General features: G+C 38.6%; 1 protein-coding gene across 6 annotated transcripts in view; it reads right to left on the bottom strand.

Annotated features, from left to right (window-relative positions):
- The window catches only part of Arfip (ADP ribosylation factor interacting protein arfaptin), a 128831-nt gene that overhangs the window by 100247 nt on the left and 15796 nt on the right, over window positions 1-12788 (bottom strand). For all 6 annotated transcript variants that reach the window (XM_071667058.1, XM_071667060.1, XM_071667057.1 and 3 more), the window contains exon 2: window positions 5944-6198. In XM_071667058.1, the coding sequence (XP_071523159.1) occupies window positions 5944-6198 (255 nt within the window). The remainder of the gene's footprint in view (window positions 1-5943; window positions 6199-12788) is intronic.

The following is a 12788-nucleotide window of genomic DNA, read 5'->3' as shown; positions in this document are numbered from 1 at the left end:
TCACCATCTCCCACGTTAGCAAGGTAGCACAAGGAAACAGATGAAAGAATGGCCCAACCCACCCACATACACATGTATATACATAAACGCCCACACACACACATATACATATACATACCTATACATTTCAATTTACACATACATATACATACCTATACATTTCAATGTACACATACATATACATACACAGACATATACATATATACACATAGAACATACAAACCTCCAACAGCCAGGATCGAACCCAGGACCTCTGTGCAATAGGTGGGAGTGCTACCACAAGGCTATGAACGCCCCTAATAGGGAAATGACCATTTGAATACTATGTACTCGAATACCCATCATCTCATGTTGGTGAGCAACGGGGTCTACACCGGGAAAAGACCGCCCGTTGCTCACCAACGTGAGATGAAGGGTATTTGAGTACATAGTATTCGAATAGTCATTTCCCTATTAGGGGCGATCATAGCCTAGCAGTAGCACTTCTGCCTGTTGCACAGGGGTCCCAGGTTCGATCCTGGCTGTTGGAGGTTTGTGTGTTCTATGAAGGTGTGCATTCATATGTACTTTGTTCGTATTCATATACCACACCGTTGTACATTTAAGGTTCGGTCTATCTGCTGGCTGTGTGAGCCTGATGGGATAAGACTGGTGTAGACCCAGTTGCTCACCAATGTCAGACGAAAGGTATCTGAGTAGTCATTTCCCTATCAGGGGCGATCATAGCCTAGCGGTAGCACTCCCACTTGTTGCACAAGGGTCCTGGGTTCGATCCTGGCTCTTAGAGGTTTGTATGTTCTTTGAAGGTGCGCGTTCATATGCACTTTGTTCGTATATATATACACATGTACATATTCAAACGTGCTGCCTTCATCCATTCCCATCCCCATCCTGCCACACATGAGATGGTATCCCCTCATCTGCATGCGCGCAAGGTAGCGCTAGGAAAAGACAAGAAAGGCCATATTTGTTTACACTCTGTCTCTAGCTGTCATGTGTAATGCATCGAAATCAAAGCTCCCTTTCCACATCCAGGCCCCACAAAACTTTCCATGGTTTACCCCAGACACTTCACATGCCTTGGTTCAATCCACTGACAGTACATCCACTCTGGTATACCACATTGTTCCAATTCACTCAATTCCTTGCACGCCTTTCACCCTTCCGTATGTTCAGGCCCCGATCACTCAAAATCTTTTTCACTCCATCCTTCTCCCTCCAATTTGGATCACATATCAATTGACAGATGTGTAAAAGGGAGATTTTTGGATGTAAATCTTCTGAAAAGGGCAACTAGTGGGATGGCTGATCACAATCTTGTGGAGGTGACAGTAAAGATTTGTAGAGGTCTTTGGAAAAAATGAAACAATGTCAATAAGGGGAGAGTGTATGAGTAAGTGAGCTTGGTAAAGAGACTTGTGTGAAGAAATACCAGGAGAGATTAAGTGTAGAATGGCAAAAGGTGACAGGAAATGAAGCAAGTAGAGACGGCGAGGAGTGGGAGATATTTAGGGAAGCAGTGCCGAGACATGTGCAAGAGGCACATGTGGCATGTGTAAGGTGGGAGGTAGGCAGATTAGAAAAGGTAGTGAGTGGTGGGATGAAGAAATAATGATGCTAGTGAAAGAAAAAAGAGAGACATTTAGGCAGTACTTACAGGAAAAGCTAGCAAATGGTTTGGAGATATATGAAAGAAAGCATCAGGAGGTTAAGAAAGAGGAGCTGGTGTTGAACAAGAAGACAAATGGGAGTTGGTGTGAACAAGCATCTGTAAATTTTAGGGAGAATAAGATGTCTTGGAAGGAGGTTAATAATGTGAAAAAAAAAACAATTAGGAGCAACAGTGAAGAAAGCAAAAGGGGAAGTGGTAACAGGTAATGATAAAGGAAGGAGATAAGAGTAAGATTTTGAAAGAATGCTGAGTGTTTAATAACAGGATGGAAGATGCAGGGTTTTGGGTCAGGGCGGTATGCAAAGTGAGACTCATGGAGAGTGGCTTGATGAAAAGAGATGAGGTGGCAAAAGCTTTACAGAAAATGAAATGTGGAAAGGCAACTGGAGTGGATGGTATTGCAGTAGAAGTTATTAAAAACGGGGTGACTGTGTCGTTGACTTGTTGGTGAGAATTTTCAATGGACTTATGCATCATGGTGAGGTGCTTGAGTATTGATGGAATATATGTAAAGTGCCATTGCATAAAGGCAAGAAGTTAAATGTGAGTGTTCAAACTACAGAGGTATAATTTTGTTGAGTATAACTGCTTTCATCAAAACTGTAAAGACTCATGGCAATACATCACCCCTGATTCTTTGCGCTTAGCCTTAGTCTTCCACAAAGCTGCCAGCCAACTAAGCCTCATTTATTCTTTTTGGCTCACACTGTTGATTTACTAACACTAAAATGCCTCCCAGTAGACACCAAACTTTCACCACAAACAAGGTGATCAAATGTGTACATTTCTGGCTTTAAAAATCACTGTCCTTGCCCTTCTAGGAGCAGCACTACTCATATCACTAGATTTATGCTCAAAAGCCACATGTATGCACATAAAGCAACAAACTAGGTAAATTCATCAAAACTATGCACTGCATCAAGATTATTTATATATAAAGTTCTTTACTTAGCAAAAGCCACAGTAAGGCAGAACAACACAGTCAGCGAACAGGTAATGATGCTTGGGTAACGATGTTATCCTGCACAACACTGTGTGCATCTTCAAGCCATCAGTATGGTGGTCTGACTTGGCAAGAAACAGCCTGCAGGAGACATGATACTTGTCTGACAGGCAGAAAAAACGCCACAGATACTCAAAACTCTATGTGACATTTGGTAAAATGGTATACGTTATCTTAAGCATGGATATGCAAAGCTACACTGACAATACCATGGTAAGCAAGGGACCTTTGTAAAGCAATGACAATAAAGTAATAAAAAAATCAATTAGTGTAGAAATATAAACAATGATAAAGAAAAAAATTGATCAACTAACACCACAAGAAACACTGAAAATGTGGCAAGTCAACAAAGTAGGGCTGTTCAGAGAGCCAGAATATAATAAAAAGGAAGTGAGAACAGGAAATAAAAGGACAGATGTCAGTCACATAATCTGTCATTAACATAAATAAGCAATACAACCATAAAATAGTTTGCTGCCAATCCTGTATGTAACACAAGTATGTGAACCTAAACTTTACAACTAAAATTCATGATGACAGAAAATAAAGTAAAAAAAATCTAAATATTCCATTCAAAATATAATTGGATGACTCATCCTCTGTGCAAGAAAATCATCTCTTTTAGTTATGTCAAGGCAAATCTTCAGTTAAAAACTAAAGCTGAGATTGAACTTAGCAGATGAAAGTAAGCCAATCAAAGGCTGTGATGCAAATGTGCACATCATGGCCAATCAGGTGGTTCAAGGCAGTGGTTTGTGAAAATGTTTTCCCGTACTGCACTGCATGGCAAAAAATTATTAAGAATGATGCACAATTACATAAGTGCAAATTTTAGCTTGATACAAATGAAACTTTGGTGGTATAAAATAAACTGTTGATGTACAAATATGATTCTTGTGAAGTTGAGTTTGGTGTATGGTCAAGCATACAGAAGTTTTATACCATCAAGTGTAACTTAACTATATCAATCTATCCATGCTCCTTAATGGTTAAACAACGTATTGTTGGGTCATCATATTTAAGGAACACGACCAACACCACCATAGAGAAGGCAAGTATATGAGGATGACATCATTCATGTCTAAAAGTTATGAAAACAGAAATCAATAAACATACAAAACTAATTAATTTTGTTTTAGCCTCTGTGAGAGGTATACACAAAATCAGTTATATACGTGACTGAATGACATACTTAGCGTTGTTATATCTGTGTCATCATTTCATTTGTATGAGTACATTACTTATACCTTATTCTTTTCTCTTTGCTACCCCTGTAGATTTCTTGAAACAGATGTGAATATTTACCTGGCAGTTTGTTTTCCTTGAGATGATATTATGCAACAGGACCATCATGTACCACTCATTGTACATGCCATGTGTTTTACGACACTCTTATTTTCAGCTGACACACATATAATATTTTTTATTATACTTAGTCAGTGTCTCTTGCATTAGCAAGGTAGCGCAAGGAAACAGACAAAAGAATGGCCCAACCTACCCACATGCACATGTATATACATAAACGCCTACACACGCACATATATGTACCTATACATTTCAACATATACATACATATACATCCACGGACATATACATATATACATGTGTACACATCTACACTTGCTGCCTCCATCCATTCCCGTCGCCACCCCGTCACCCAGGAAATGGCACCCCCTCCCCCCGCACATGTGTGAGGTAGCACTAGGAAAAGACAACATATAATATAGTTACCAAAATTGGGTTCATTTATCACAGATTTTTGCCATTTGTTGGGCTTTCTTGTACAAGTTTCAGCACACACTCATTGTAGATTTCTTGTGACATATCAGTAGGCTGTCACTTGATCTTTTTTGCTAGTCTCCTGAATATCCCTGTTTGGCACCTTTTTGTTATACTCCATTCACACATACACACTAAAAATGGTTGGAATAAACTGAATAAAAAGACTATGAATACCAGCAGTTTATGAAGTTTAAAGAGCCTACTTGAAAGCAAGGAAAGCTCAGAAGACTAGGGCTCCATAAGTGCAAAACTCTCTTTCCATACACTAAAGTCAAAATTCTATAATTTCTAATATGATTTTCATAAATTGTGGCTACCTAACTTACTGCCATTTTTTTCAAGAAAAGTGCTTAAAACTCCAAAATTCACTTGGCTAAGTGGGAAGGCACATTCAAATCTGGCTACTATGTGCATTTCTCCCACTCATCATATCCATGAACCTGAATGCAATTGTAATGTTTGCTTGCAGACAGTTGGTCTCCTTAAATATTCCAATGTTGGACTTTGGTGACAGGTTAGGAACAAAGTGTGTGTGTGTGTGTGTGTGTGTGTGTGTGTGTGTGTGTGTGTGTGTGTGTGTGTGTGTGTGTGTGTGTGTGTGTGCAAATATTTACAGTGTGTTTAGTGCATGGAGTCATCTGAAATGTGTATGTATGGAATATGGTGGCTATGAACATATATTCAAGTGCTTGCAGACATGAGTAAGGTGTAACTACAACAGCTAATGTATAAAGGCCAAACCACAAATATGACAGGTGAGTCTTGGTGGGTTACCCACCAAAGACAGCAGTGAAACTTTAAATCTGATAATCTAAATATGTGTTACTTTGATGTGTGCTATTGAGATACCAAATAAAAGTGGCAAGGGTATATTGACAGCTCTGCAATTACTAGTAACCAGGTGCAGTCCAACTAATTGGTGCAATGCTCTGGAAGCATTCAGAAAGAGCGATTACAACATAATCTAGCCAAAACCAAAGCATCACACACAGCTAATCTTGAGTTAGCATTACAAGCACTCTAAGCAAAATAATTAACAGTAGTCTTATAATACTAAATATATCTATCAAATACTGAATCACCAACAAATTAAAGGCCAAACTACTAACTACTTCTATAACACCATTCTGCAATAAAGTATTTTTATAAATAATCAAAATTAGTACTTCCAGAATTTAAAATATGCCACTTATACTTAGTAAAATCAAGGAGAGCATTAAAGAATCTTTCCCTTACAAGATCATTAATGATCACAAAATGGCAGACGGCTTAAGAGGATTTCCTTATCATCACTAGCCAGAGAATGTCTATGATCCCTAAAAAGATACTGATCTCCATCACCTGACACCCAAATAATAGCAGAAAGCTAGGAAGTACAAGTCATAACATAAAATTACGTAAAATGTGGCTGATTACCTAAACAGTACCATTGTACAGTAATATGTTAACTCAACCAAAAAATCTAATTGCATCTTTAAATACTCACCAGGACTACTGGCACTATTGGGTGAGGTATAAGCTGACCCTGGATTATGAGGGTACTGTGGGAGAGATGTTGGCCGAGGTGTGGGGATGGCTTGAGAGGGGGAGGTGGGCTGAGGCTGCAATCCAGAATTTGGTAGAGCATTAGATAATGGAACTCCAGCTAAAGGCTGGTTCTCCCCACAAGCTGTTCCATCATGAAGGGCCACTGTCTGCATTCCTCCCTCACTAAGATCTCCATCCATGCCTGCTACTTGTTCTGCAATACAGATTTAAAGGAATACGCTAGAAATGGAGATGAAATAAAGTCTTCTACATACAACTACTTTCTTTTATGATTTCTATGAAAAAGAAATATTTAGAAAAATGAAAGACCATTTCCCTACTATAAGAAGAGCACTATGAGTGTCAAACAGAGCACTTGCTCAATGGGGATATAATACACTGCTTTACCCCCCCCAATCATATAACATATGGAAACAGCAGAAACTCTTTAATTAAAGAGATCTTAATGTCCATCCAGGCTTATAACACAAAAAAGGGGGGAGGGGGGAGGTAGGGATGGAAGAGACGAGAATATGTACATTTCGTACCCATGATCTGAGCCAAGTAAGCATCTGAGAGTATAAGCACATAAAGGAGGGACAAAGAAGCACCCAAGGCAAAACAAGAGAAAAAAGCCTGGCAGCTGACTCCCATTCTGGACTATCCCTTCTGATGGCAGCAAAATCACAGCAACACAAATAAAGTATACCCAATCTAAACAGGAATATCATTTTAATTCATTTGTCGAAGACCCCTTTTCCTAATGCAACCTAACAAAAAGTTCCTTTAGATATCAAAACACTGAAGCCACTATTTTCATATAACAGTTTCTTACAAACAGTCATGGTTGTGAAGGGACTAATTTCCATTCCCACAAGAAATGTACCTTGCAGAGAGGCTTAAAGGAGCCTAGAAGAACAAACAAATGTTCTATGTGATTTTCTGAAAGGAAAAATCTTCGAGGGTGTTGGCTGGTCAAAAAGGTAGTTTCTAAAGAGAAATTTCCCACATCAGTAGAAAACATTAATTCCTAAATCTATCCACCTCACTTTTACCGAGAACCATTAGCCTTTACACATGAGATGATTTACCAACCCCAGTAAATTATTGTGCCTAGCACATATGCAGTAATTTTGTGCATTACAGCGACTATACCCACTTTAGGGAATCTAGAGTCATTACACATTGAAAACTGGGCAGTTTAAATATCACCTTAAGGATCATTAACCCCTCACCTCCTCAGTAACTTTCCCTTTGCAATCCTGTGAACCTCATGATTTTCGAACAAACAAATGTTCTATGTGATTTTCTGAAAGGAAAAATCTTCGAGGGTGTTGGCTGGTCAAAAAGGTAGTTTCTAAAGAGAAATTTCCCACATCAGTAGAAAACATTAATTCCTAAATCTATCCACCTCACTTTTACCGAGAACCATTAGCCTTTACACATGAGATGATTTACCAACCCCAGTAAATTATTGTGCCTAGCACATATGCAGTAATTTTGTGCATTACAGCGACTATACCCACCTTAGGGAATCTAGAGTCATTACACATTGAAAACTGGGCAGTTTAAATATCACCTTAAGGATCATTAACCCCTCACCTCCTCAGTAACTTTCCCTTTGCAATCCTGTGAACCTCATGATTTTCAAGTTATATAGAAAAAAATGTACTTAACTCATATAATATTGAAAAAAAAAGCTTCTGAAGTACATTTCATTCAGTAGAAGTTTCTTAACTGTATCAACAGAACATGCTAAAAAGTGTGGGAGTAAGGCCAAAGTGTCAAGTGAGTTGCCACTACACATTTTACTATTCATTTTCCCAAAATAAAAAAATTTTATTACTGATTATCATCATTATAATTCTTCTAATATAAGAGACCTTTCTGTTATAATTAATGCTAATTCTGCAACCATCTAAGCCCAGTAAGTAGTCTTGGGAGGTGATAAGCTCAATGCACATATTCACATCTAAAGAAGTCGCTTGCCTTGCATAAATTCATGTCAGAAAAAATTAACACATCAATGGAAAAAGATATATAAAGTATGCCAATCGAGGGTTGGCTATTATGATATCTTGTTCTTCCCTTGAACAGCTATGCTGTGGAATTTTCTTGCTTCTTTTGTCTTTCCCTCTTCATATAATCTTGTCTTCCTTTAACAGTCTGGTTTACAAACACCTGCAGGGCCCTGATTAATTCATACTTTCTTTTCCTTTTACTTTTTATCTTTCACCTGATATGGCCTTGATTGGGGCCTTTTACTTTTTCCTTTCACCCAAGATGGCCTTGTTTGGGGCATGTCTTGCCTAAGCCATGTCACACACAATATGGAAAAAAGAGAAAATCAAAGAACAAAGTGCCAGTATTAGGATACTACCCTATGGCAGAGAGATACACTTGATCCATTTCAAAGCAGCTGACCCCATTAACATCTCTGATAACAGAGAATCTGCCTAGACACCACTTCACAGATTGGTTGGTTATGTGAAATTTAGTTATTCAGTGCTTTTAAACATGAAAACTTTAAACTATTTATATGAAATTATATCTTTAGGCTTCCTTTAAGAGAAATACTGTAGCCTAAAATTTCTACAGAGAATTGTATATGTTGGCTTTCTTTAAAAAATTCATAAATATATTTGCATTAACATATTTGTCTAAAACTTCTCTATTACTTATATTTCTTTCACTATTATCATAAAATTCATAGGGTTCTTGCCTGACTCTACTGCTAATGAGAGGGAGGACTCTGACAGTAGAAGTACCAGCCCCTACCTCGACCTTTCCCTCTCTAACAGATCTGCCTCCTTTCTCTATCCACCATATCAAAATTTGTACTATTTCTAGTAGGGTCTCTTCTGTTGAACACCATCTGTATAATACTTTTCCTAATATCTTACTTCCTAATATCTTACTCTCCTATTGCTCATGTCCAACTACAATTACTCATGATTCTGGTTCAAAGGTGATGTCTCTGGTTATTCCATCATAAACATAGCTGTGCATGCCTCGAGGACCTTGAGTCCCCACACTGATTTTTATCTGGCTCAAGGTCTGTCTCCCAACAACCATCATCTTCCTTTGTTTTGCCTATTGCTCTCCTGATTCTACAAATTTTATCACCTTCTTCAACTATATAAACTTCTGCAATAAGGTCAAGACATCATCTCACTTGTATGCCAAGATCCTCCACCTAGGGGATATCAATGTTCATGATAGGGAACGGTTAAATTCCTCTCATATGGATGGTGGATGGATTAAAGCCCTCACATTCTCCTTTCTCAATGATCTACAGCAAATTATCACTCACCCCACAAATATTCCTGACTGCTGCGGCCATTCTCCTAATGTTCTGGATCTGTTTTTCACCACAAATTCTTCGTGCTGTAGCAACATAATCTCGCTGCCAATTGGTTCATCTAACCACACTCTCATAAATGTATCTATTCTAATAACACCTACCCCTCCAGCAGCCCCTTCTAAATGCAAATAATGACACTTCAACAAAGAAGTACATTACTGTCTCTCATGTGGTGAAGCTTCTCTCTCATTCAAACACAGCAGAAATCATTGTTGCAGGAATGGAAGAATTTATCCCTCCTTCTTCCAATCAACAGTTCAACCATTCCTGTTCAGGAAAAGGATTAAGTATTTCAGGTTTGGAAAACTCTTCTTCCTCCATCTTCCATTCAGCCCTTATCACTGTTTGTAATCACTGCAAGAATATTATCTTTGAGGCAAAGTGTTCCCGTATTCAAAGAAAGTGCAATATCCTTCCTTCTTCATCCAAAGATGGGTCTCTGGTTTTTAGATAAAGGCAGTGCTAACAACTTCTGTTGTGATGATACTAAAGCTGTCTCTCCTGTAAACAAAGCAACTTTCTTTGATTTTAGTTTCTCCCCTAATTCTACCTTGGATAACTGTAACATTCCTTCATCCCCTAATGCTCCTCTTAGTAATCCTTCGCCCCTCCCTGTAATCTATTTTTGAAATCTAAAAAGCTCTTCTCTCTTTGGACACAAAACGAGGCTTTTACACCTAATGGCATCCATGTATTAAAAGGGTGTGCCTTCAAACTTTTACCTGTACTTCCTTATCTAATCCATTTCCATTTAAAAATACAGCTTTTCCTTGTTCTTAGAAGCATGCATTGGTACATTCCACCTCTAAGAAGGGTGACCATTCCAACCCCTCTAACCATCATCCTGTTGCTTTGACATCTATTTTCATAACCATCATCCTGTTGCTTTGACATCTTTTTTCAATGTCTTTGAATCCCTCTTCAACTCGAGGATCCCCAGACAACTTGAGTGACACAGTCTTCTGTTAGATCACCAGTGTTGCTTTTGTAAGTTGACATCCTTTGGTAATACTCTTTCTTATCTTACTAATGTCTGGTTGCCATAACTGAAAGATTTTATGGAATACTCTGTAGTTGTCCTTGTTATACCCAAAGCTTTTGACTGGGTATGGCTTTGGGGGAGGATGGGGGTCTCATCTCTAAGCTCCCCTCTTTTGGTTTCCTTCCATCACTTTGCTTCCTCATATCTTATTTCTTCTCTGGGCAATTTATCTCCATGGTTGTTGATGGATCAGCCTCTTCCCCTTTCTTCATTAACAGTATTGTCCCTGAAGGTTCTGTCATGTCTTCTACACTTTTTCTCCTTTTCAGCAATAATTTCCTTTCTCTTTTATTCATCAAATAACCAAATGCACTCATGCTGACATCTCAACTCGGCAGTCCTTTCTTCAACATCCTTCAAATCTGCTCCTTCTTCTATCACTCAATCTGCATCTCATCTCGACACAACTTCCTAAATAAATTCAGACTTGGACAGGATATCTCAGCGAGGCAGGCAAACTCTGGTTGAGGTAATACATCCAAAACCCAATTTCTGCCCTCTCTCTTGTGCCAGATCTGTAATTCCACCTTTTGAATCAATGAACATAGTTGGTATTACTGTAACATCCACACCATCTTGGAAACCCCATATTACTGAAGTAGCTAAGTCTACCCCTATGAAACTGGTAACCTTGTCTAGATGTCAAAATTTCTTTTCTTCTGTACAGTTGTCCCATTTATACAAAAAACTGATCTTTCCTTGTATGGCATACTGCTTTCACATCTAGAGGGTGGTTCTGGCTCTGCATCCTTACTTTTCGAAGTTGGGTCGAAAGCAGTCCAACTTATCAGCTCTCCCAAGCTATCTCCAAAAATTGAATCACATGCCCTATGCTGTAAAGTTGATTCCCTCTCCCTCTTCTATAGGAATTACTTTGGTTTTCGCTCTGGAAACCTAGTAACTTGTGTGCCCTCACCACTAGCTAGACCATGCAATGCTCAGCAAGCTACTGCATCACATGATTACTATGTGGCCATTGGGAACTGAAGGGTGAGCCATTGTGAGTTATAGTTACATACATACACACACAACACAGACCCAAGGTTCAAGCAAGGTGGTCTGGCCTTAACATTACTTTGAAAAAAAAATGCAATCCCTTTCAGAGCAGCAGAAGAAAATAGCAAACTAAAGGCTCTCTCCCCACCCTTCTAAAACAAGTCGCATGGAAAACTGGTGCAAAAAATACCTTGCAGGATTAATATGCCAGAGAGTTTTATGGGAAAATTGTAAGGAAGAATGAACATGAATGTGTCATGCATCACATCACAAACATGCATCCTTCACTTTTTATCATAAAGATAATGGTAAGGATAATCGTGAGCTCCAGCCTCTTGACTTCCCATGTCTATATTATTCTTGATGTTGAAGACTGATACAATAAGTCTTTACTGCTCTCTTAAAGCAGGCAACATGGGTTAATCAATGTTGGAATGTTACAGCAGAATGGCCATGGACAGATCAGTGGTTGAAAAGGTAGCATATCATTCCACTACATTGTGATGATTGTTTACATGAAGTATCCAATACTGGAAAGTGACAAGCAATGATCAAGCCTAATTTTGAATACATTAAGAGTGTAGCTCTGAACAACATGTTCTGGGTGCTTTTTCCACACATCAATAATGTCACTGGTACAAAAATATTTTGTAGAGTCCCACATTAACTCAGTGACCTTTACATTTTAGTCTATTTCCTCTTGTTGGTAGTGCTAGTGCTACTGTAAAGAAATCTTCAATATCGACATTGCTGAATCCTTTGAGTACTTTTACATCATTCTATCAATATGTCTTGGAATTTAATTCTCGCAATCTGTCCTCATATGGTTTGTAACACAAGGAGGGAATCAATTTAGTTGCTCTTTGCTGCACTGCTTACAATATTAGAGCATACTTGCCTCAGTGGGGGGCCCAGAACTGCACATATTTGAGGAGGGGTCTAACCAGACTTAGGAATAGTAGCAATATCACATCCTTGCTTTTTGTATAAATGTTTCTGTTAATAAAATCCTAACATCCTATATGCTTTCTTGGGAGCTTCATTACAATGCTGGGAGAATTTGAAGTTGTTGGAGACAGTGACCCACAGATCCCTCACACAAGAGGTGTCCTTATCTTGCAGCCCATCATTCATAATCAAATTTTCTATGTTAAATGGCATTTGTCATTTGCTAGACCATTCAGCAAATTTATCTAGATCCTCTTGTAATCTTAGCCTATCTCTTTCAATCGATATGGCATCGCCAAGCTTTGTTTCATCTGTAAATCTGGACATTACGTTATTCAAGCATACAACAATATCACAAATATAAATGATGAAAAGTATAGGCCTAAGTACAGATCCCTGGGGAACCAACCAGTAATGGGTGACCAAGGTGTTGATTCACCATTCATTATGAAAC

The sequence above is a fragment of the Panulirus ornatus genome, chromosome 11 (genome assembly GCF_036320965.1).
Source record: "Panulirus ornatus isolate Po-2019 chromosome 11, ASM3632096v1, whole genome shotgun sequence".
NCBI lineage: Eukaryota > Metazoa > Arthropoda > Malacostraca > Decapoda > Palinuridae > Panulirus > Panulirus ornatus.
The sequence above is the reverse complement of the archived record's forward strand: the minus strand, read 5'-3'. Positions and strand labels throughout refer to the sequence as shown.